The sequence below is a fragment of the Syngnathus acus genome, chromosome 5 (assembly GCF_901709675.1).
Source record: "Syngnathus acus chromosome 5, fSynAcu1.2, whole genome shotgun sequence".
In the NCBI taxonomy this organism is placed as follows: Eukaryota; Metazoa; Chordata; class Actinopteri; order Syngnathiformes; family Syngnathidae; genus Syngnathus; species Syngnathus acus.
The window spans coordinates 1,383,791-1,409,867 of NC_051091.1; the positions used below are offsets into that span (position 1 = coordinate 1,383,791).

The 26,077-nt window shown below is 42.9% G+C and overlaps 3 protein-coding genes across 12 annotated transcripts in view; all 3 read left to right on the forward strand.

Moving 5' to 3' along the window:
* The window catches only part of nav1b (neuron navigator 1b), a 31,095-nt gene extending 28,317 nt beyond the window's left edge, over positions 1–2,778 (forward strand). For all 8 annotated transcript variants that reach the window (XM_037251464.1, XM_037251457.1, XM_037251459.1 and 5 more), the window contains one exon: positions 7–2,778. In XM_037251464.1, the coding sequence (XP_037107359.1) occupies positions 7–90 (84 nt within the window). In that variant the 3' untranslated portion in view covers positions 91–2,778. The remainder of the gene's footprint in view (positions 1–6) is intronic.
* Positions 2,779–3,340: 562 nt separating this feature from the next.
* mybphb (myosin binding protein Hb) lies at positions 3,341–8,824 on the forward strand. 3 transcript variants are annotated; one of them, XM_037251467.1, is made up of 13 exons: positions 3,341–3,704; positions 4,600–4,668; positions 4,754–4,888; positions 5,152–5,319; positions 6,219–6,307; positions 6,376–6,571; positions 6,822–6,961; positions 7,050–7,209; positions 7,439–7,575; positions 7,889–8,075; positions 8,148–8,201; positions 8,463–8,494; positions 8,585–8,824. In XM_037251467.1, exons 1-11 carry the CDS (start codon positions 3,452–3,454, stop codon positions 8,177–8,179), a joined length of 1,566 nt encoding a protein of 521 aa, XP_037107362.1. In that variant the 5' UTR covers positions 3,341–3,451; the 3' UTR covers positions 8,180–8,201; positions 8,463–8,494; positions 8,585–8,824. The 3 variants fall into 3 exon arrangements, with proteins under 3 accessions (XP_037107362.1, XP_037107361.1, XP_037107360.1); XM_037251466.1 differs by having other exon boundaries at positions 3,543–3,735; positions 8,433–8,494; XM_037251465.1 differs by having other exon boundaries at positions 3,543–3,735.
* A 7,661-nt stretch (positions 8,825–16,485) lies between these two features.
* On the forward strand, positions 16,486–25,870 carry LOC119122993 (synaptotagmin-2-like). Its single transcript, XM_037251730.1, is given in 10 exon segments — positions 16,486–16,658; positions 19,340–19,447; positions 19,450–19,570; positions 19,645–19,805; positions 21,779–21,910; positions 22,193–22,360; positions 22,838–23,005; positions 23,353–23,470; positions 23,558–23,691; positions 24,077–25,870. Coding segments are annotated over 9 exon segments (1,299 nt in total). The 5' UTR covers positions 16,486–16,658; positions 19,340–19,366; the 3' UTR covers positions 24,293–25,870.
* The last annotated feature ends 207 nt before the right edge of the window (positions 25,871–26,077 follow it).

Consider the following 26,077-nt stretch of genomic DNA (forward strand, 5'->3'; position numbering starts at 1 on the left):
TATCAGATGGCAATGCTTTTGAAACTTCAAGAGGCTGCCAATTACATCGAATCACCGGACAAAGACGACCCCAGCCTGCCAAGACTGTGAACAAGTTCACAAAACACTCATAGTTACTCGTCTGCTGTGATGAAAGTGTACTGTGCATTTGGGAAAATAAGATCATTTTGAAGCATCATTCCTACAATGTAAAAGTAAAAATCATACGATAGTATTTGTAGCAGTAGATGGAGTTGTAATAAATATACGTATACAGGGGGTCCATAGTTTACAACAGATTTCCATTCCTACCATGGCTAATTAACCCAAATGATTATGTTATTCAAAATGCAACTGTAGTCTATCATTGTGTGTTGGGACCATTCAAATCAACGACCCCCTGTATATACGTATGTATTGACATGATTCACTTCAGGTCCCTTGTCCACCTCTTTGCCCTCAGTCCTCTTCTTAGTAGATTGGTGCTAATCGACCCAAACCACTTCAGGTGATGCCAAAACCAGCACACCCTCGCATCGCAGCACAGTGCGGGAATACATTGTGCTTGTCCACTGAAGCTGTTCTGAAATTCAATGCAGAGGTTAAAAAAAAAAAAAAAAAAAGAGTATGACAGCACAGTGGAAGTTCATATCTGCTGCTTCTGTCTCTCGAAGCCAAATGTAACGCATTATGCAATCCCTTGACTTCCCAACCTGTGCAGGTGAAAAACAAAAAACAAAGATGCCTTAAAGAAGAAAAAACTTCATTGGTGCTTACGTCAGCTTAGCTCCCTTAGCTTTCGATTGACTTTCATTTTCTGCTACTCATCCTTAGTTTGAACTCGCACGTTCATATTTATAAGGTAGAAAATGTTGCTGTCATACTCTCTTTTTTTCCCCTTCTCTCTCTCTCTGCAACTCTTCTAGCACTTTTGTATTTGAGCTGCTTAACTTCAAAACTCCTACAACGTCACCTCTGCTGCCATGTACAGTATAACCTACCAGGTATTACGTTCACAATAATTCCACCAGCAGGAGGAAAATGATGACACCGTTTGATTCCACTTCCTAAAAACTCAACACAAGGAATGTTAGCGCCACACAGAATTAAATATTGTGAACAATAGAAAGATGACTGGAACTATTTCTAAAAGGTTCAAATCAACTGTATTAGTCTTAAAAATTCAAAACAACTAAACTGTACTCAACAATTACTGTACTGCATCTAAAAAAGTTTACTCCACTGTAACATTATGCAAAGTGATTCTTTTACTACACTTTGAAGCCACTTACATAGATATAGCTGTGTTTCTGTGTGGCCCTAATGATGACTTACTGTATGTGTGTAACCCGAAACCATTGTCCCAAATTATGTCTATAGGTACGGACGATTGTAGAGACAGCAGTCATAAAGGAAACAAATTAATTAGCCATGAAGAAGACAAGCAGCTGATGAGAATGACTCTAAAGCTACCTATAGCCATTTCATCGTCTAATCACGTCATGCACTTCACCAGGAGAATCTTGAAAAAAAGAAATAAACGTTGCGTATTATCGACATTTAGGTACGTTTGGTGCTTTTTAACGTTGTTTGCTGTCGAATATCACGCAACGATTCAGGGTAGGTTGACCAGATTGTTAACGTTAAATACGTAGATTTTTAGAGTAACCTTTTCAGAGACACGTAAGACATTGTACCATGTGTATGACCATGTCCATGTTGCGGTATTTGCAGATGGCCCCAAGGTCAGAATCATTTTGAGGTGCTTTGTCTATTTATTTTTTGGTGCGTATAATATAGATTGTCTCTACAATGGTAAATGACTGTATTACATAAAGCACGATACACACATAGTGGGCTTAAATAATGTGTGTACCCCGCTTTAAGGATGTGATGTTGAATGAATTTATTGTGTACTGAAATCCCATCAATGAATGTCCAGCCACCATTCCATAAATTAGATGTAAAGTTAAAATACAAAGAGGAATTTCACTCAAAATATGGGCTTTACATTTTTTTTGTAAATATGTTGGCCTTTACCCTTAAAAAAAAAAAGATGCCCCCAGTCAAATGCATTTCATCGAGCATTTCATCTGACGGACTGGTTGTTGTGCTTGTCTATGTGTAGTAGCCGTGACTGGTTTTGTATGGGGACTATACAGCAACTTAATTTGGGAGTGAAGGGATAACCCGCCGAGCCTTAAATTGATGGTTACGTCAGGGGTGTTGTGTTGGAAACAGGGTAAATCGATCTAGTCTGAAATAATGGTTAAGATCTCCGTTTCAAATTGAACCTTCAATTCTAAAATGGTTGACAAAAGCACTTCGAATGGGTCTAAGCCCAAAAAAACAGATGGAGGCCTACAGGTTGCTGTATAGTCGTATTTTTGGAGAAAGTCGTCCTTGACTGAACAGTAAATATCGGAGCAAAAAAAAAAAAAAATGTTATGAGATTTCTTGAAATGTTAAGGATTATCCTGTGTTGTAAATGCATGTAAACTTGCTTTGTGACAAAAAGGAAGGTCATTTGTTTTCTTTCTATGACTCCGATATTTGATATTTCTTCTTCTTTTCTAAGAATCCTTTATAAAGGTTAAGTTCTCTATTTTATACGAAACGTCATTGTAAAGATTGTAAATACGGCAGCGTTCTGGATGCTTGGCAGAGAAAAGGGTTTTGATTCAAAACGCCGATACGTTTCATGAAAAGCGCTTGGTTGGCTCCACACCGCACACCCACCACCCAACCGTACAACCAACCACTGTTTGTTCAAATCAATAAAATACATGTTATATTTCATCACTTGCTTCTTCTCTCTTCATTCACTTCAGTTCAAACTATAGCTATTAATCCCAGCGCAGGAATCTTAAACGCAATTTAACTCATTCAGTGCCATTGACGGTTATAGACGTCAATGATTACCGTAATTTTCGGACTATAAGTCGCACCGGAGTATAAGTCGCACCAGCCATAAAATGCCCAAAAAAGTGAAAAAAAACATATATATGTATATAAGTCGCTCCTGAGTATAAGTCGCCCCCCCACCCAAACTATGAAAAAAATTACGGTAACTGGGTTGGCAGTGAATCGGGGCCGCGAGAGATGGAGTCAGTCTGAGCCGCATCAAATATTCCACAAGAAATGGGTTCAAGTATGGAAAAAACTTGCTTTCTTTTAAATCATGTGGAAAAGGTTGAATTTGGATCATTTACAGTGTGGTTTTATTGACTAAATGAATTGATTTAACACTTGGTCTATATTTGTAGCTAAAAACGGAGAGTTGTGCCGAGTTGATCTGAGGTGTCGATTCCGCCCATTGAAAAGGGGCTGTGCCTGTCTCTCTGGAGGTCTATATAATGCTCCTCTCCAGTGCAGACCTCGGCGTTGGACACAAGTGAAGGGTTATTTTCTGTGTGTGTATGTGTGTGTGTGTGTGTGCCACTTGGGAATTAACTACCATATAGCTGTCATTATGCCGGCCAAGCCTGCCCCGATTAAGAAGAAACTAGTCAAGAAGGTGGAAAAGGCGCCGGCGCCCGCACCTGAGCCAGAGGCGGCCCCTGCCCCGGATCCCGAGCCAGCCCCGGAGCCCTCCCCGGTCGTGGAAGCCCCCCCGGCCGAGTCTGCCGCTCCGGCAGAGGGGGCGCCCGCTGATGCAGAGGCGGTTGCACCTGCTGAGGACGCCACGCCTGCTGTGGAGGGCGAGGCCACTGCTGCCCCCCCCGGCCGAAGGGGCTGAAGCCGCACCGGCAGACGGTAAAAGCTTGTCTTCTATGCTGTTTAATGAACTTAAAGGCTTTATTGGAATTATTTCACACCTGTGAAGATGCTGCTTGTTCTGCATTTTTGGGATCCAGTAAAGAAAATACTTCTGTTTTTGCCATTACACCTGGCAGACCCAAAAGTGGGTCACGGACAGCTAGTAAAAATCATTAACACCGTGTTACATTTACAAACTAGCCGAGCATATGCCCTCCCCCTCAAAAAGGCACTTTATTTCAAATAAATTAAATAAGTGCTTTTATTCGTGTAAATATGCTAATGAGCACAAAAAAATATTTTTGCTGTCAATGAGCCAAATCTCTGTTAATTGATCACATTTTTACTAGTGAACTGTTGTTCACTTTTATTATTTGTTTTATTGTAGAGCGACAAACTTGTCACTTGAGCATTTATTAAAAGTAAACTCCCCGTCAGCATAACACCTCGACAGATGCTGCGTCTTCTGTTACCCACACCTGCCCGCCAATGACGCAGTCATTTTTTTCCCCACATACTAGCATTTATTAATAGCGGCCACACTGCACAAATTAAACTCTAACTGAAATTAGATCTTTCAAATATGTTGAATATTTATCCACAAAGATATTAGTTCTTGAGATTTGATTAATTATCTTTAAATTTAGCTTAAAATGTGACAATGACAAATAAAGATCTATTCTATTCTATTCTAAAATACTGCATGTGCCAGTAAGTCATGAAGACAGCCATTTTTATTTGTTTGAAGAAATTACCAAATTTGGTGACAAATTGGCTTGCAAAAAAAAAAGTGTGATTGGCAAGTGTTTTTCATTTTTTGCTGTTGTTCTGCTGCTAACAATCTTGCCTGTGCCTGTACAGCTGAAGCTGCTGAGGCGCCCGAGCCCGAAGAGCCTAAAGCACCCAGTCCGCCGCCACCTCCACCCAAAGGTAACATCCTGCTGCCAAACAAAAAGTCAATTTCATAGAAAACTGCCCAAAATATGACTTTTTTTTTTTTTACCGGCGTCTATAGAGCCCACGAGCGCCCCCCTTGATCTGTTCGTGGAGGACAAGAACGACACTTCGGTGACCATCATCTGGAGCCAGCCGGAGGTTATCGGCCCGTCCGGCCTAGACGGGTACACCGTTGAGGTGTGCCAGGATGGAAGTGAGTCCCAAAGCTGCAAAGCTGCCATGCCAGAGGTCACTCGGTGATATTTATACACCGCCTGCCCACCTGACCCTTTAAGTCACCAGTTGAAGTTCACAGGGGCGGCTTTTTTTAAATTTTCTTTTCTTTACCGTAGTGCTCGGCTCACAAGTTTACAGACATCTGCTGTGTTCAAAATTCCCAAAAGATCACACATTAATATTGAATATCGACTAAAATGCATGATTTGATTCCTCTGATCGTGAACCTTGCCCTTTCAGCTGAGGACTGGAAGGCCTCAAACGATGACCTTCAGAAGTCCTGCCGCTACATCATCAAGAACCAGACTACCGGAGACCGGCTCAAGATCCGCGTGGTGGCCGTGAACGCCGGAGGACGAAGTCCGCCCGTCACCCTACCGGAGGCTGTTGTGGTGAAGGACGTTGCCGGTAAGACATGACATTATAAATACCATCAACTTAAGGAGTAGAAAAATAATTAATTTTATTTTACGCAAATCCAATATTGATCAGAATGCCGTGTTTGGACCAGTAATATTTTCGCCTTGACTTTCACTTTACAAAGGATGATTTTTGCTCTCGCATCTCAAATAAGGATCCAATCATTTATCATGCTAATTCCTGGGAACCTACATTTTCTGTGAAAATGACTTGTGTGACAGTGCAGGCCCTACACGTTTCGTTGCGCGTGCCAAGAATAGAAAGAATTTTATGAATCATTTCCTTCAAAATGGCCGCAAAGCCGCGGAAAAATAGCCGAGATGTCGGTGGTCATTAACGCGCTTCCAGGCATCCAGTTCGGGGGAGATGAATGGGGTCGACTGGGGTCTGTGGTATGGTGGAGAGTGAATTCCTGTCTTGGGGGTTGACAGTTCTCTGATTACACTCAAATTTCACGCCATGCTGTTTATTTTGGAAGGCGTCAAAGGTGTTAGGCGTTGATTTTTCAGCGCGGCTAATCCGCCATAAGTAACGCGATAAGGCAACTCGACGACCAGCAATACCACTTATTCTCACACAAATCCACAAATGAGCGACCATTCGCTTTTTTTTTATGGATATTTGATGTAGCTTCCAGTAAGCTGTAACTCTGCCACCAATGGTATTTACAGTCCGGCCAAATGCTGAACACAGCAGGTGGCTTCTGCCATGAAATCCCAGCATCTTGTACTTACTCTACTTGAGATCTCAAAGTAGGCCAAAAATGTTGTCTGTTGGCATAATACTAATTAATGTCATCTGCCTTTCTGTCACTTTAGTCATATTAATCTGGATCTATTATTTTTGAGCCCAGTCTTTAAATATTATTGCCCTTGTTTCGTTTCTAGATCGTCCCAAGGTGCGCCTGCCTCGCTTCCTCAGGCAGAGATACGTGGCTAATGTTGGAGACAAGATCAATCTGACCATCCCCTTCATAGTAAGCTCTTTGGCGAAAAGGAAGCGGCCTTACATGTCGCCTGACTAAAGCATGACGGTGTCCTCTAGGGCAAACCCAAGCCTGTGGTGAGCTGGACCAAAAATGGGCAGCCACTAGAGAAAGGAAGGGTGAACATCCGGAGCACGGAGAGAGACAGCATTATCTTTATCCGAGTGGCCGAGAGGGACGACTCCGGCGTCTATGAGATGTCCGTCAAAGTGGAAGACTTTGAGGACAAGGCCACACTCACCCTGCAGATTGTCGGTAGGCGGGCCTTCTCAGTATATTTAGTATGATGTATTTTGTCTATTTTTATCTTCACCGAACAAAGGCCTCCATTCAAAATAATAGCTGCCACCCACCTTCAAATATCTGCATAATCCCTGTAGTTAAGTAAATGAACACCATGTGGAAATAGAATGAACAATTTCATTTTTCTTAAGCTTTTTTTTATACAAATCTCTCAAATAAATGGAATTCTGGAATATAATCCAAATGTCTTTTCGCTTGATAGAGCTTCCTGGGCCTCCAGCCAGCGTAAAGATTGTAGACACATGGGGCTTCAACGTGGCTCTGGAGTGGACGCCACCCAAAGACAATGGCAACACAGAAATCACAGGCTACACTGTCCAGAAGGCCGACAAGAAGACCGGAGTAAAAAAGCACGCCGGAAACCCGATCGGTCGATTAGAGTAGATCCCCAGAACCTGGAACCTGACGAGAATTGTTGGTGTGTCGACAGGACTGGTTCACTGTGATGGAGCACTACCACCGACTCAATGCCACCATCTCGGACCTCGTCATGGGCAACACCTACAAGTTCCGCGTGTTCTCTGAAAACAAGTGCGGAATCAGTGAGGAGGCAGGAGTCACTAAGGATGAGGCCAAGATCGTCAAGACGGGTGAGACGATTATTTGGAAACTTCAGTGGTACCTGCATTTCCGAGTTGCCAGACTTCAGTCAAAGACACAAGTACAAAATGAGAACATAGTAGACGGGACTATGACTCGCATGCCTCACTAGTTCATACCCCTTAAGGGCAAAAATATCCAACACACAAGTCAAGGTACCACTGTAATTGAAATTCAAACCATCTAAGGCACCAATTGAGCGTTATTCTTTCCCTGAAGGAATTGAGTACAAGGCCCCAGAGTACCAGCAGCATGACTTCTCGGAGGCACCCAAGTTCACCACCTCTCTGGCCAACCGAGCCACAACGGTGGGCTACAGCACCAAGCTGCTGTGCTCCGTCAGGGGATACCCCAAGGTACGCTTCTCCGCCCCATTCCGTTTTTTCCCCCTGCCGTTATTAGCTGAGTTCTGAGTGGCATTGACATCATTTGTAGCCGTGATGAGGACAGGGTTAGAAGAGGTTGGGCTAAGCCAGGCACATGTGTGAAATTCCCAGGGGGCTGTCACCATGTCAAAACTCCAGAACGGGTGGCGCACCCATCCATAACTCAAATATAAACCACCTCCAAATTCACATCAAACACTGGTAGTAGGATTCAGTGTTCAATTATTTTATTTTGTCAGAAGTGCGTCAAAACCCCACATACACCTTTTTTCCTCCCCTGCAGCCCAAGATCGAGTGGCTGAAGAACCAAATGGTCATCGGCGACGACCCCAAATTCCGTCAGATTTGCGTGCAGGGCATCTGTTCCCTCGAGATCCGCAAGCCGGTGAGCTTCGACGGAGGCGTTTACACCTGCCGAGCTAAGAACAACCACGGCGAGGTCATGGTCAGCTGCAAGCTTGAAGTTCGACGTACGTATAGCATAAGACATTCCTTTAGGGTGAGGTTCTTATGCCAACTAACAAGGTGTTTGTTACAAACAGAGCCCGTTGTTGGAGAGGCGGGGAAGAAATAGGCAGTCTTCTTCATTCGCACAGGTAAGAAACAATCCATTTGGAAAGACTAACGGCAGAAACTATAAATTGTATCGGTTATGGCTGGCTTGCATTTCCATGACTCAGCATTGGCAACATGCTCAGTGGACATATACATTTGATTTATTTTAAGATTAAGGCTGGGTTGTTTCATTTTCTCCACACATCAAATGCCTTCAAATGTGTCTCGGGACTTATGATGCTAATCTAAGCTAACACCTGTTGTGCTTATAGTTACCACTATGTGTTCAATTCCCAAATTAGGAGCAGAGGGAGCGAGGCCTTCGCAGCATAAGGTGTGTGACACTTATAGCTCGGTCTAAAATTACACCTCCTCTTCCATCAACACATTCGGTTAATTCAAATACATTTTCTACCCTCTACAGGACAGTTATGGATTCCTTGAAAGAACATGTACAGTATAAACGGCTGATGACGCCAAACCTAAAAAGCCACCGTCTTTTTCCCCAAAATAACAACAAACTATACATATTTGTGAGAATGAATCTGCTGCTATTTTCTAAAAAAAAAAATGCACTCAAGCTAAGAGATGCTTGCAACTTGAATCACTATATTTGCTAACGGAACCAATCATGTCTCTAAATAAACATTGTCTGGTCATTTTTCTTAGTGACGTTTTCTACAAGCATTACATCACCCACAATTCTAATCTTGCAGCACCCACGTTAACCCTCTATAAAGAGTTTGAGTATGTTTTGAACAAATGTCCAGGCTGGTCCACCACTGCTGAAAAGAAATGATCTTAGGTCACCATAGCAACAAGAGATGTTATTTTCCTCATTATAAGCCAACATCCCAATTATTTGGATTTGAGGATTTTATGGATGTCAGAGACTGCTCAAATGAGGTGATTTAGGTTCACCCAGCAATTATTTTCCTCATTATAAGTCTCCTCCAACTAAATGCTTGGTGGCTCTTTGTTTTTAAGTAAACTAAAAAAATGAAATGCCATCAGTCATTTTTATTTGTAAGAAATAAAGCCCCTCCTTATAAATAGAGACCTCATTCAAATATAATTGGTTAAACAACTAACTGCTGTCCTGATTATAAAATCAAGTTAAATGCTAAACGATTCGGATTCAAGTATGTCAGGGCCTGGCTGGTCTCCCACTTTTACAGACTGTTTAAAGTGCATAAATTAGAGCCCTGCCATCATCATGTGTGGTAGCTGTTACAGGATCACTGTCTCCTAAAAGCAAAGTGCATGTTGACTAATTAAAGAGCATGCACCCCAATACATTCACTGAATTGCAGTTGGTCTAAAGAACGGCTTGGCGGCCAGCTCTCACATGGCACTGGTTGTGCAGCTATGCGGGCATGGATTTACTGGCATAGTGATGATCAGGATATGCATGAAGCCGTTCAAACAAGTCACATCCACGCTTTCATTCTGATCATTTTTACAGAGTAGGTGGTCACATTAAAATAGCGGTTTATGTTTTAGTTGGACTTGGATGAGAAATGTGCATCTTGGGTGACTGTTATGTAGCGCCTTCTAGTGGTGCAAAGAAGCATGAGGGAGTTGCCTGGATTTGAGGAAATAAATATACCACCTTCAAATCGAAGTCAGTTTGTGGTTGATTTAAAAAAGCAAATGAACACCTTTGTCCAAATAAAAATTCTGGATATATTTGGGGAAAATCTTTGTTCCACAAATGAACGCCTCCTCTTTTTAAATGGGTTCTTTCTCAACAGCAATGGATTCTACATTTCTCTAATTTCAGACATGTCCTTGTTTAATTCTCCCTCATGCAGTTCTCTCACTATGTGACCCCATTGCAAAAATCAGTATCCAGGGAGCGAACACATTCCTGATTTCCACCCATTTGCAGGGCACATATAGACCAACAGCCCCTGTTACCTGGAGGAAAACCCACGTAGGCACGGGAGGAACATGCAAACTCCACTCAGGAAGGCCAGAGCCATAATCAAACCCGCAACCTCCGTACTGTGAGGCAGACAGAGTAACCAATGCTCCACGGTGCCAATAAGAGTTTTTAAGACGGTCAATTTGGGCTGATGAAGCAGCTCATCTGCTGGGGCCGCCATTGGGCATGTGACCACAAGCAATGATTCGATGGACATCCGAGAGGGTCTTGGCGAGCTTCCCGTGTGGGATTTAATACACGTAATGGTGGAATTGGCACTCACAGTGGGCAATGCGTCATTGAGTCTCATTGATTGATGTTCAGCTCAGCTGGATTGACTTGCATTGGGCCGACACTTGGACAATCATCTGAATATAAGGCTTGGTGAATCACCTTGGACACCATATGCTGTAGATAAAGCACTTTAGCGCATTCCATTGAGCATTATTTTTCCCTTTTTGTATCATATCAAAAATTTAGTGACTAACTAATTGGAGTTGATTTGAACTCGTTGCTTAAATGGTAAAGGAATAGCAAATGTGGATTTCCTTAAATACTTTGATCCAATCCTTCTGTTGTGATCTTCATATTTGTTTTCTCAATATAAACATCATCACCAAGAATCCATACGGCATATGTGTAGCGTATTCCCTGGTGGATGCCGCAGCACTTAGAGCACGCTCCAACCAAGGGACTCGTGCTGGGTATTGATTTCAGATGCTCGAATGAATGACACTTCATTGCAGCAATTTAATTAAAACGGCGGCATAGATTCTTCAGAGGCAAATGGTAACTAATGATTGCTTTGCTTCCCAATGCGACATTAAGTCAGAGCTTATTTCAAATGAGATTTTGTTTATTTTTATCCCTTTGTGTTTCTCCAATTGAAGATGTGTGTCATTGGACAGCAACACCATCAGTGTTATATTTAAAGCGGAGTTGCTCATACTTCCATCTAGGGCTACAGCCTGGAGCTTTTCATTCATAGGGTGATGTTAAATTCCCGGAACCCCCCCATCTGTCATTTAAACAGCTGAAAAGAGATTTACATCTTTTTTTCATTAGCCTCTGGGGCAGTCATAAAAGTGCCCTATAAACTCTGCCTAGCAACAAAGGGCCATGGAGACATCACCAGGAAGTATAACCCTCTGAAGTTTCCTTTCTTTGCTTTTAAATATCGTAACTGTTTTGTTTGTCAATGCTTTGAAATGTTGTACTGTATTTTTAGTTATGTCAGGCACGCAGCTTTACCTTGTGTATGGAACGCTTTATATAAATAAAGCTTCCTTGCTGTGCCTTTTCCTGCCGCTTCACCAAGTCATTATTAACCACATGGATTAATCACACACGGAGGTTGCGGAACTTTGCGCCATCCCAGCTTTTGAGCATGTTTGGGGGAAATGAGATCATACTATTTCCGTTGCATTACTTTACACTGCAGCACAGCTACCACCTTTCTTCTTCACTGCACATCAGTGAACTCGTGTTCCTGCGACCACACCCCCACACAGGCACAGGCAGCATCTGCACGGAGCTCTTCCCTCTTACTCTCCCTCATCTCCCTCTCGCTCTCTATCTCCCTCTCTCTCGCTGTCTCTTTGTCTCTCTCCACGATTGTCCCAGCTCAGTCAGCAGCATCTGCATGGGGAAGAAGAAGGAGGAGGAGGATGGTGAATGCACCACATCGCTGGGAACTCCTCCTCCTGCTCTTTGACGGGCCAATGAACGAAGAGTGCCGGGAAATACAGCAGAAGAACGACGCCGACGTCTTGTCAGTGTGATGGAAAAATGTTGTGAGTGTTTGCAAAGCGTCTCTTGAGAACAGGAAAAAAACACGAAAAACTATCAAACATCGCAGGTGACTGGACAATGTTTTTGAGCCACTGATTTTTTTGGGGGCATCTCCTTTTTTTCCCGTGTCTTCTCATCTTTGATTCCAGGTAAGACGAGTCTCAGAGGCTCCTAACCTCATTACAGGCACAATGAGACAGAATTAGGAAGTCATTATAGAAGATTACATTCTAATCTGCATGAGTGGAACTTTTGCTGCATGGGATGGTGGCTGAGGGTGGGGGAGAAGTGGGGAGGGAGGGGGGGGGGGGTCATAGTCCTGCCTGCTGCAGTATAATGTTACATAACAAAAACAGACGCGTGTGGCGTAGGGCACTTTGTTTTGATTTATTCTTAATCAATGCAACTTTGTGACTGGAGAGTTTGGTCCACTCTAATGTGCATCTGCAGATATCAAAAGTGCTAAGGCAGCATGAAGGAAAGGACGGCCCACGTCACGTTCACTGCACTCGTCCACCCTCCCCTCCCCACACAATGTAATTAGCAGTTTAATTAGGGCATCATATTTGTGAGCTCCCTGTTTCAAATGATTGCAAGCGATTGTATGTTTGTGATCACAAGATGGTCCGAGGTTGCCTCTTCACTACAACAATTACTCATGTATTTTTACAGTGTACAGTGGAACCGTAGTCCTAACCCTTAGACTTAGTCCTCGTTTGGTCCTAGACATTATTTTACATTATTCTTATGCATCAAGCCAGTCCTGTCTTTCGATAACATTAGATGATATACCTTGTCTTAGCCCTAGGGTGTAGACCTTAGACCTGCTCTTGGTTCTGGTCCCTTAATGTTCGATGTATTCCTTGATTTAGATCTATTCCTAATACTGGCCTTAGTTCAGACCAGGTCCCAGCCCTTAACACGAGTAGTCTACTACTTCTAGTCCTTAGACCTAGTCAGTAGTCTTTAGATTTAATTCTAGTCCTCGTCCCAGACCTCAATATTTTTCTCATTTTAGTACTAGATTCTCTCTCCTACAACAGACCTGATTCCAATTATCAGGATCATTATCAGGAATCTACAGAATTGGGTGTGTTATAGGAGGGAAACTTCAAAAATAGTGACTCTCACGGACCAGAGCTGCCTACCCGTATCCTAGTCCTGGTAGACCTTAGTATTGCCCCTAGATTTTAGTCCTTGTCTGGGCCCTTAGACTTGACCTTGTCCAAGGCTAATGCAGTCCTCCATCATAGACCTCCCCTGGCCTGAGACCCTAAAGTATAACCCTCTTAAGGCTCGTGCTGGACCGTCAATCGTTGAGCCACATGCTGCTTCACCAAGTCATTATGAAGACTTTCAAATCAAAGGTGTTTTCCTGATACCTGATATGACACGTGGCATGTGTGATGGAACGAGGCCAGGCAATGCGGCATTCCCAACAGAACTCACAACTGTGTGTGTGTGCTTAATGAGGACTTCCTCTTGGCACAGTGAAGAATAATCACGAGAAGTGTAGCGCTGCAGTACGTTATGTAATATGAGATGATAAAATAGATTAGCCCCTACATGGTATACCATATTTGCATCAGTAAACACAAAGTTATGAGCTTCTGTGCATGCAGGTCAATTTGGGGACGCTCACACCAGGCAGATCAAGGTCACATTTAAAAATTGGATTCCACACAAAAAATTAGAATTGAGTCCTGCAGTCTGAATGTAGCCTCAGACACAAGCACGCACGCACGCACGCACGCCTTCTCCTTTCCAGTGAACACCATCATTAGCGAACAGCAATGAAATCAGCTGGCTTGGTCTACAAAGCACCATAGCAGATTCCTATTTGTAGACGTGGCCCTCATGGCTACCCGCGGTGCTTGATGGTTCATGAAATGAAATAGTTTGCTCCAGCCTGTGATCTTGTCCCTGCATGTACTGCAAATACCCGCACACCACATGCAGTGAGTGAACTCATGAAGAACATTCAGACAACACTCTGTGACTTTTTTTGTGTGTTGGAGGGATGAAGAACTTTTTCATCAGAAGAGAGTCCTAGTCCTCGACCTGTGAGATTGTTTACATGATTTGGGCATTGCTGTTTGGTTAGCATGAGTTTACTTAGCGGTCGACGCTTTCATTTTTAGGTGTGTACATTCAGATCTTGATGGGGGAAAAAACATTTCATACCATTACTCCTAGCATCCATTATTATCTAGACTACTTACCCTATTGAGGCTCACAAGGTGATGGAGCCTATCCCAGCTCACGTTGTGCGAAAGCATTGAAGTCACTACGCCTTCAGTGACTCGTTTAAATCCTATGAATGAAATGTTATGACTTGGCCTTCCTAATTGAAAAGGCGGACAAGTATAATGTTTGCATTGTTTTCTTTTTTTTGTTGAAATGGGCGAATGAGAATTTCACCAGGGAAATCCAAAGGGGAAGAAACCGCAGCAGATAATGACTTTTTTAGCACTTTCCCCTGGTGATTTGATTGTTTTAATGACGCAGGCATGTGGAGGTCTGAAATGGACCGGGAGACATTTGGTGTAATAGATCCAGCTAGAATTAAATGTGGCCGGCTACATTTTGGCATGGTTGCCTTCAGTTCACATATTGTAAACGTTGCATTCTTTTTTTATATGCATGGGTCAGAAGCCATAAAAATGGATGCGTCACTCGGATCGTTGCACTTCGATTTTGCTGGAGTATTGGGACACATAACAAGATTGGTCCTTGACAACCATGGATAGACATGTATTGGGAACTGAAGCAAACTCAAAACAGAAGCACCGTGAGAATCAGTGTCCTAGAGTCTAGACCAAAGTTTTAAGTCAGCTATTGGTTCCGGCTCGGGCCATTAGTTTATGTCATTTTATAATACCTGGTCCGATCCCTGGCCTGGATCTAGTTATGAGCCTAAAACTTCGATCCATCACTGCCAATAAACATTAGTACTAGGTCAGGCCCAAGACCATAGTTCTTAGACCCAGTCCTGTCATGAGAACTGATCTCATCCTGGCTGTAGATTTTCAGACTGGACTATGTCTGCCATCCCTCCAGTTTTCTGTACATTGAATTTGTATCATATACAGATCAATCCTTAGTGTTTCTAAGAAATCCAGACGTCTATTAAATGGCCTGTCGACTGTTGTGGAGACAAAAAAAGAGAGAGGGATGATGGAGGCAGGAGGACTTTTTGGACCGAGTGCCTCATAGCCACTCGCTATTTTGCTCCCCTGCATTGCAGCACAGAGGGTGCAGTCTTTTTTATCCATCCTGCAGCCTCGCCGCGCACACACCTTCTGTCCTCAGCATCTGGAGGTGTGATATCCTCCACTTGCTCTCCGGCCTTTGTCTATGTGGTGGTGGTGGAGATAGTGGGGAGGGGAGTGCCTGACTCCCAGATGCCTCCACAAAGCATTTAGAAATGGGTTAGCTGCAGGTCAATATCCCACAATGCATTGCGGTTAAAATATTCATCCCTAAAGTACTTAGTGTTTGTGTGTGTGAGTATGGTGATGCTGCAACTTTGTCATGGCCTTGCTCCCATCATCTCCAAAACTGTTGAGTCAGGAATCCTGGGGGAGCAATGCCCCTGAAAGCTGTTAACTTGTGGAATGGCAATGTGGATTTAAGGTTGCATTACACTGATCAAAGTTGGAAAAAAAAAATTCTATATGAAGCTGATGCATGTCTTTGTGATATGCACATTGCAAGGGCTGTTATTGTCATAACGATGTTCCTTCAATGGATTGTGTAGCCCTATTATTAATGTTGTACACACGCTGGATTTTTCAAAATCCAATTTTGAAATTTCGCCAAGACAACCTCCGGGTGTTGTCGTTCAGCTGCGTATCTCCGACTTTGATGCACTTGAAGCAGCCACTTAGGCAATCACGAGCTGGCAATCTCTGAACGGACAGAAGCCAGTAAAAGTATAAAAAGCATCGGCACAATATTTGACATTTTTTGAATGGCTTAAAATCCCTAATATTGTGACAATTGCTTCTACATTTTCACAGGTTAAAATAGAGCAACATAAAAGAATTGTGGGGATGATTGGCCACTGTTTTCAGACGCTAGATGACCACAGAACGTGACAAAGCAAGCCAGGAAAGTACGACTAAAATACTTGCTGGCCTCCTTCCTTCAATAGCATAGTCAGACCCCGCCAAAATACATCGATGCTAGGCTCCATTGACACTATAAAAATGGATGACTCTGTGTGGAAGCTTCCTGTTTATATTTCTGCGTTGGCCACTGACCAGTCAGAAAAGGGAGCCACCACACGTGCTCTGTTGTGACGCATTTTGCCACACTCGAGAAATGTGGCAAGTTTTCAAACCCCACTTGTCCTTTTGTCAGCATATGAATGGCATTTTCTGTTTGATCCTATAAGTAGACAAATAAATAAATAAAAATAAAATAGTGACATGCGGCATTGTGTGTGAACTGCATCCCAATGAGGCCCGGCGTAAAAGTGAGGTAAACCGGGAGTCGCAGTGTGTATGTGTGTGTGTGTGTGTGTGTCTAAGAGTGAGGGGATGGTGAGTATTGGAGGAGGCTGAGGAGGAGGAAGGGGTGGGGGCGGGGGGGGGGGGCGTTGCTGCAGTGGAGCGAAGTGCGAGAGGAGACTGCAGTCTCTGCTTTACGGAAGGAATCTGACTATGTTGGTTAGCGAGTGAAGCCCAAAACTGGTGGGGACAGGAGTGAGGGGGGCGTACACCACCACCACCACCACCACCACCACCACAAGAACTACCATCACCATATTGAACTGGTGAGTAGTATTTACATGCATGTGTCTTCATGTTCATATCTAACTCTAAACTATAAGTGTGCAGTGATGCATTTGCACTGGGCTTTTATTCAACCATGCACCCCAAGTTCTGGAAGTTAAAGCTGTCCAGTCATTGCAGTGCTGAGAGGCCACTTGCTGTCTCTTCAATCCATCTGCTTTGTCTTAAGCAATTATTGCAAGTGTGAATTGTAATGAGAAACTTTATTTGGAATGCTCATACATTTGGGTTGCAGTTATCATGATTTGACACTGGGCAGCAAGACAAATAGATTGGCCACTGGATTGGCTGGCACGCTCGCAGGGGGTTGCGGCAATTGGCTAGCTGAAGGCTGACAGGCACTTTCAGGATTGCTTAGCAACAAAAAAGAAAGGCCGGCGGCCGGACGGCGGCACCTACAGCCGCCGCTTAAGCGACTCTATCACATGCTCATCAATAACTGGCCAAATCAGTGAGCAGACGAGAGGATAACCTTCATCAAAAGGAGCCAGCCAATCAGCAAAAGTCATGGAAGGTTTCTTGGGCTAAATTAGATGCTAGTTGAGATCCTCGTGGATCATGTGGCATAGAATTGAAATGATCTTTCTGTTATGTTGAGGGTTAAATTGTCTCTGTCAAGGCACGATCTGCATCCCCTGCACAATCTGTGCAACAGGTCTTTGACAGCAACAACAATGCACAATCTTCGGTGTACATTTGTAAAAAGTTGATATCATAAGTATGAAAGATGTATGCAATTCCATATCGTCTTGCTCCAGTAGAGAGGATAGATCGATAGAGACTGCTCTTGACTATGAACTGGTAACATGTAAAAATCTTTCATAAATTCATGTCAAATCATAAAATAAAAAGTATATTTTGGATTAGAAATAAAACTGAAAGTAAAAAAAATGTAATTATTTTTTTAACTTGATGCTCTAAATGTTGACTGTGTCTTTCTGTTTTGCTCCAAATTAAATGGGTTAAATAGACCCATAATAAGGTTAAAAAAAGTCCTAATGAGAAAAATGAAATTTGACCCAGCAGTAAAAGGCAGAATTTTTTTTCTATACACACACGCACGCAAACACAGACACTTGATAAAATAGTAACCAGGTCAAAAGAGCAGGTCACCTTATGACCCTGAAATACTCACTCAGCACATCCACTGATTAGTTTTAACGACGTTCAATGTCAAAATGCTTTCCATTTTTGCCCGAGGCTGAGCTGAGTCATCATCCAGACGTGGGGTAACTACTAAATGTTGCAATAAACCAATTCAACTGCAGTAAAATATCAAGGAGAAAAAAACAACGTTTGATAAAACCATTAAACGCGTTGAATCATTGCTTGTTTTTTTTTTCCTGTCAGAGTGAATTGATTAGTCATTTGTGGGAACAGTGAGAACGGACAAAAAATACGAGCCACTGGGCAACATTTTCTCGCCGATTGAAATTGAATAATAAAAAAATGTCCAAGGTAACCACTTCTTGCTTTTTGTATTCAGTCAAAGCACAAATTTGAATCGCTGAGGTGGAAAATTCATTTTGCACTTTGAGAGATGAGTCAAATGACGACAGATTTTCAAATTCTCTTTTGTCGAGTTCAGTGATTCGTAGCTGCCTTGACCAAGTACGTAGATCATTCTTACATTTGTGCAGATTTCAGGTACTGTTTTTTTTCTTCTTCAATCTCTTCTTCAGTAAGATATTGTAGTAAACAGCTGGAGTATTCTCAAGGATTTCGGGCCACATGAAAAGAAATCTGCTTGAATGATATTTTTGACTACCCGATATTCTCTTATTTGGGGAAAAAATAAATTGTGTGTTATTTTTTCGGGAGAGTGCTGAAAATATAATGAAATTCATTTCGATTCAGCTATCGGCTGCAAGATTAAATTGATAGATACGCAACATACAATAGTGGAAAGCTTAATGACTTGAAAAGTCACAACTTGAAAACATGATCCATATTATCTTGCGTATTATCATTCAATTAGGACAACATTCCTGATTAAAGAAGATTCCTACCAGAGATTTTTAAAATGTTTGGTCAAGTCTTCATCTGTTAGAGTTCAGTGACATTTAAGGCACCAACACTTATTTGTGTGCCAGTTGGGAAATCAACTCTGGGCACAGAAACTCCTCAAGGACACTGCCATGATTGAAGTGGCGAGATCTTCTGTTTACACGACAGCCGTTTTATTCAACTTAGCCGTAACGCTACTTAGTCATGAAGAAAATTCACAAATGAAAGTAAATGGCTGCCCTCACTCCTTCCCTCTGCACCTGCCCTGGAGGATTCTCTCTTGAGTCAGCCTCATCCATCTCTCCTGGAACAATATGCTTGGAAAAGCTGTGACTTGTGTCTATTTGTCACTTGGATAGTAAATCTTCACGTCATTGGACGAAACGGATGACTTTTTGTTTGTCCCAATTGAGCCGTTTGGATATGGGTTTGATCCATCACTGACGATGTACAAACTACATCTTTATTGAACTTCAGCTTCATTCTTTCTCTGATGTATCTAGTTGAAGAAGTGTTGTCACTCAAAACAATATGGCTTACCATTCCTGTTTACCTTTCTACCACTTTCTGATGTTTTGTCTGCTGGGATCGATGAGGATGAATAGATCCATTTTAGGGTTGTCTACTGTCACATGATCCTTATTTTGTCACCCAGGGACGCAGCGGCTTGTCTCCTCCGGCAATGAAGTTCAACCTGTTCAGGAAGCCACAGCCAGTGGCCCCCTCCGAGACCACCGGAGCGACCACCGTCGCCAGTATGGCCCCCCACCCCGGGCAGCCATCTCCACGGTGGCTGAAAGTTCTGGAAACGACACGGAGATCAGCAAGCATGACATGTTTGAGGAGATCAAGAGCAAGTTCTTGAATGAAATTGACAAAATCCCATGTGAGTGATTCCACTTTTTGGGAAAAGTTGTCATGTGGCATATGTTGGCTTTGACATTTTCTTTGTCCCTCCAGTGCCCCCGTGGGCTCTGATTGCCATTGCAGTGGTGGCCGCTTTGTTGGTGCTCACCTGTTGCTTCTGCATCATCAAAAAGTGCTGCTGCAAGAAAAAGAAGAACAAAAAGGGTAAAAAGGGCAAGGATGGCTTCAACATGAAGAACATGGAGGGCGGTGAGGTATGACTCTTTCTGATGCATTCCCAACCCCAACCCTAACCACAACTCTTGACTCAAAACACAACCAATGTTACTCCACTTTTGTCAAAGTAACTAATGCTAAAGCCCTAGTTTTAAAACTAATCACAAGCCGATCATCTACTTGTTGATGTATTAGTCATGCAATTCTTCATGTTTCGAGTCGTTGACCACATTTTTGTCTTCTCCAGCAGTCGTCCGGAAGACTCCGGCATTTTTCTTCCTTTTCAGCAAAATGTGTGCTTGTTGAAATGTACCTACTCCACTGCAGTGAAAAATGACATGCTTTGGTACAACAATCAAACTTGATCAATTAAGAGCGTTCGTGTTGATTCATTTGCGCTCTGATCGACTGGCGCCCACATAGACTGATCGTGGCTCTTAATTAAGCACTTAATAGCATCAGTGAAGGTCCTCCATGGCATGTCATTTTTCACAGCAACAGCAAGCACTCTCTCTCCTGTTGCCTGTGAGTTGAATCTCTTCCTCTCTCTGCTTTCCTTCCTGTTTTGTGGCTATGTGTCTGCCTTGTGTTTTTGACCATGGTGGACCATCGTTCTACGGTAGGTGGATTGGCTGTTGTGGGGGTTCTCTGGAATGGCTTCTTTTATGTTGACCATTTAATACTTTGGAAAGCCACAATCTGCTCCAGAGAGGGAGTCTAACCATCTAATGCAATGATAGGAAGCACAGAGGGACAGCCTAACACTATTAATCAATGCATGTGCTAAAGGGCATGTTGTGGTGGGTTTATGAAAAATGATGAAGATGACTGCATGAATCCCAACCACTTGTTTTAAATTCAAGAACATATCCGAAAAGCCGAATAAGAGTAAAATAGTTTTAGGTTATGATTGAACAGTAATTGTAGACTGACTGTCCTGCGACCAGTCCAGGGTGTATGCTGCTTCTCCACCAAAAGTTAGCTGGAGTAAGCGCCATCTCACCAATAACCTGGATGATGACAAATGGTCTAGAAAATCACCGAATGGATGAGAGACAGCCGTGGTTGTCCTCTTTAAATCAGTAGGGGTAATTGTACTCACACTCTCCATTTGGCCTCAATTTTTTTGGCTAACCTCAGTCTTAGATCAAAAATATTTTTATCATCCACAGTCTCCACTTGACTGCAGCAATCAATTTTCTTGTTGCCATCAATCTCTATCGTAGCAGAAGTAAATACACAGCTGACTGTCATTCTCCCCCACAGTCTTCACTTGGCTGCAATCTGGTTTCTCGTCGCCTTCAGTTTCATTTCAGGCTCAAATCTGTCTTCATAACATGCCCTGAATAAAAACAGGAGACCCTCGTCGTTCTCATCAAAATCCAGTTTCTTGTTGCACACTTGAGATTTCATTTGTCTTTGTACCATGACAGAAGGAAATTAGACTTGGTGGTTAACAGAAGTAAATATACAGAAGAGCATTGTTCCCCTCCATCCATCCATTTTGTTTCAATTGTTCTTATATCTTATGATGGGTTCAGTGTGGTTTGGTTTTCATCTATTTTCAAGTGTAAAACCAAATGCCCTTTGTTAAGTGGCGCAAGTGGAGTGGGAATGTACTATGAGTCTTACAAGGCAGCTCTTGTGCTTACCACACAAACATCCGCTAGCACTGAATAGGAAGAATTTGACCACTTGCCCGTTGGACCTTATGACTTAAGGCTCTTGAACAGGGGTTTGGGAGAATGATGGAATGCTTATGAAAAGCGCATGCGATGCCACCACTGACTGGCTGCCTCTATCCTGCACCAGCATGTCAGAAGAGCTCAAATGAGAAGACAGAGTTTCTTTTAAAAAAAGAAAAAAAAAAGCTCACTGATGAGCTTCATGTATTTACTTTAACAGCAGTAGACTCAAAGGAGCTCCACGGCATGCTCGTGATTTAGGGGGGGCAGTGCGTTTGTCCTTTGTTATTTGATATCATCACCATGTTGTCATTTCATTACCGCAGAAACCGCAGGATGATGACGATGATGAGGGAGAGACCGGGCTGACGGAAGAGGAGAAGGAGGAAGAGGAGAAGGAGCAAGAGAAGCTTGGCAAACTGCAATATTCCATTGACTACGACTTTGAAAACACAAAGGTCCGTGTTAAGTCACGATTAAGTCACTAAAGCTAATTGAACAGGGGGTCCTCGGATTGACAAACGGAACCTCGGTTAGCTGTACATCAGCAGAGGAACATAGATCACATTTATCCATCAAGCATGGAGGAGTTGTTGGTCTAACCTTTGCGACATTGAAGAATTGAATACATCTCCAGTTAGTCCAAGCACGTGTTGACTGATTGCGATATTTTGTCTCTGTCTGCAAAGAGTAGTCCTGACATAAATCAAGCCAAGGTTGCATCTTATTTCCTTGCACAGCTCACCGTCGGAATCCTTCAAGCGGCGGACCTCATGTCCATGGATTCGGGAGGTACTTCCGATCCGTACGTACGAATCCTGCTCTTGCCTGAGAAAAAGAAGAAGTTTGACACCAAAGTCCACAAGAAAACGCTCAACCCTGTCTTCAATGAAACCTTTGTCTTCAAGGTTAGTCTGTAAAAGCTTGAGCAAATGAGAGTAAAAGTCTATTAGAGAACGTGTTATGCCAAGTTTGTAAGGCTCCTTGTCTCAGCTAATAAGGTCTGCAGGGATTTGAAAAATGTCTCCAGGTCAGATTGAAAGATCTGCTTGTCTGCACATTTGCAGCAGCAGCTGCAGAGCCAATCATACCGTAGAGAACAGTGTGCCCCTTGTGAGATGAACGTGTCTTCATGAACATGTCTTCATTTAATGTCTGGAAAAACGCTTCAGATGATCCAATTCATTTTCTTCCCAGGACACTCCAAGGAATTCTGTCAACTAATCAATCCCTCCATGCATTTCCTATATCTCACCACCTTCACTCACCTAAAGTCTGGTCACCAATGTCAATGCCTGTTTCCAAAAACCTTCCAAAAACATCATGGAAGAAAGAATATAAATTGCAATTATTATTTAAATGCTGACTTTAGTTTTCCGCGCCAGGTGCCCTATGAAGAGCTCGGTGGCAAAACCCTGGCGCTGTCTGTTTTCGACTACGATCGCTTCTCCAAGCACGATGTCATCGGCGAGGTGAAGCTGCCCATGAACACCATTGACCTCGGACGGCCCATTGAGGAGTGGCGGGACCTGGAGAGTGCCGATCAAGAGGAGGTGCCCACGCAAACTCAAATGATGTCATTGTATTGTAACTGTTTTACATTCAGTGCAATTTGGAAGAATGCATAATTGATGCCCCCCTCCCCGCAGTTTAATGCCGTTCCCAGGTGCTTTAATAGCTGGTAGTCAACACACACAAAGGATAAATAATTACAACATGCTAAATGTTGGATGACATTCCTACTGAATGACTGATTGAAAGTGTTAGTTGATCTATCAAGGGATAAGCAGAACAGCTGGTCCTGGCAATGACTGGAGACATTATTTCCAACATTGCTTCATTATTCTTAATTAAACAGCAGTCTTGGTACCTGACGATTCTGGCATCTGTGCTTTTTCAGCCTGAGAAACTCGGGGACATCTGCATCTCCCTGCGTTACGTTCCCACTGCCGGGAAACTCACCGTCTGCATCCTGGAGGCCAAGAACTTGAAAAAGATGGATGCCTGTGGATTATCCGGTAGGAAAAAGATTTTTGGTGATGAAGTATGTGATGAACGTTGTCAACCAAGAAACCCTCCCTAAAATATATCCCCGTCTTTTGCAGACCCATATGTGAAGATCCAGCTGCTGCAGGGGGGTAAGCGTCTGAAGAAGAAGAAGACAACGGTGAAGAAGAACACCCTCAACCCGTACTACAATGAATCCTTCAGCTTTGAAATCCCACTGGAACAGATGCAGGTACAATAGATCATTGTTTAATTGACCTGCTGGTACCCATTCAGTATGTACACGTATGAATCAGTGGCCAATAGAAAGTTCTTAAGACGACGTGAAAATAATATGAAAATTCAACAATGACATAAAAATCTTTAATTAAATGTATGTAGGACCTTGTTTAGATGGAAAGGTGAACATTATTTAGTTAATGATGAGAAAAGTAGATTTATTCATCCAGTGTTATCAGACTTTTTTTTCATATTTCCGACCATTTTCTTTGCAAATGCCAAGCTACGTCTCATGGACACCCAGCGTTTTGGTTACCTGGTTAGCCCAGTTTGAGAAGAACCCGTTGTAGGTGTCTGGCGAGCGTTTTTGTGACACACGGCATTCTTAACAATTCCAGAAAATCCTTGTGGCCGTCACTGTGTTCGACTATGACAAGATCGGCAAGAACGATGCCATCGGCAAGATTTTTGTGGGCAGTAAGGCCACCGGGCTGGGTCTCAAGCATTGGTCCGACATGCTGGCTAACCCGCGGCGCCCCATCGCCCAGTGGCACGCTTTGCAACCAGAGGAGGACATCGACGGTCAGCTGGCCTCCTTGGCGGCCAAGAAGTAACCAGCAAACTATTCCAGCCCTTCATTCAATTACTGAAACTTTGCATGGCTTCAACCGACTTTTCATGAAACCTGCTCAGCAAAAGACTGGATAGAATAGATTCGGTTTGGGTTTCGAGGCATCCCATCTTGCAAATGAGTGTCTGCTTACCAACTTGACGTTTCCATTTCAACATTCTTGTACACTGAAGTGTGAGCTGAATTTAAGTTGAATTTGTAGAGCATGCTTTGCCCCACCTGCCCACGGCTTTGCACTCTTAACGTATCCTGACATCAACTTGCAAATAGAAAGTGGAATAGAAAGGTTTGGGTCCTGCTGTTCATGTCACCAAGGTGGGTTGTCCATTTATGCATCTACATTGAATGGAGGACATCTTGAGATCTGTTGAAGTAGGCAGGAATGCTGTCATTGTGCCAACTGAAACGACCGTATGGATGTAAAACCTTACCTCACCTTAACTGATGCATAAATGTGCAGAACAAGGCAGTTTCTGATCAGATCTTTTGATTTGGATTTGAGTTGGTTAGGGATTGGATCTGGCAGGTACGTAATTCTCAGCAACAATAATCGTGTGATTTCCAAAACTCCGATTTTATAATGTACACACATCTTGCTACAAATGTTTTTGTCTCCTGGAGTTACATGGCTCAAATGACACAAGTTTATATTGATATATTTGCTCCCTTTCTGCACAGTTTGGCTATGTGTCGGTGACGCCTAAGTGAGGAAAAAGCAAAATAAACATACAAAAACAGCTATGGATTGGATATCCGGCAATTCATCAGGCAATCAAAGAGAAATTGGATATCTGCCAATGCAGGCGCAGTGTAAACAAACAGATTGGATTCAACCGGTAACTGGCAGCCTGGAGTAATATCGATCGATCGTGCTGCAGGTTGAGCTCGGTGGAAAAGCCAGCCCGGGCCAACTTAACTGAATGTAAGGTTCAATATCTGTATTATTTATGTACAGTGGTGCCTTGACTTCTGTGCTCATGCTTGTAACTCAAAATACTCATATCTCAAAACAACTTCCCACATTGGAATGAAAATGCCATTGATCCGTTCCACTCCGAAACCTAAAAGAAATGTGTTTTTAATGAGGCAAAAATAGACTTTACATTATCATCCTACATAAAAAAATAAAAGTATAACATTATTAGATAAAACTTGAAAAATCAAACAGTTTGTGCATCATCATTTCATACTTTAGTCAGTGTATTTCTGGTGTGCCCGTTTTGGCCGCCGGGATGCAATATAAGATAGACTACGTACTTTTCCACTTGGTGATGAAACAAAGGTACCACTGTATTGTTCACATCCCTGTTTTCACTGCTCAGTGTTGAACCTACCGCTAACCCCTAACCCCCTAAACCCTAAAACAGTACACATCTCAATTCTACAGTGTATGCAAAGCTTAATTGAGCTAGTCAGCATCTGATAAGTTCAAAACGGTTATAATTTAGCTACCGTCCTGCACTGATTTCATTCCGAATAATTGAATATCTTTTTGCATTCCAAGCACAGAGGTTGTGAGATGTGGCAAGAGCCTTTTGCTTGAGCTAAAAAAAAGAAAAAACAATGATGAAAGTAGCATGCCTGGCAGCGTTTGGTCGTCGTCATGGAAACGCTCTACTCATCAAAAAGCCAAAGAGCCCAAAACACTAAGAGAAACAAAAACAAGACTAGATGTCACACTAGGGGTTCACACTAAAGCAATAGCCTAAAAGTGCTGCCTTTCGCTTCTCGCGCCGACCGTTTTGTCGCCGGAATCGACCACGATTTG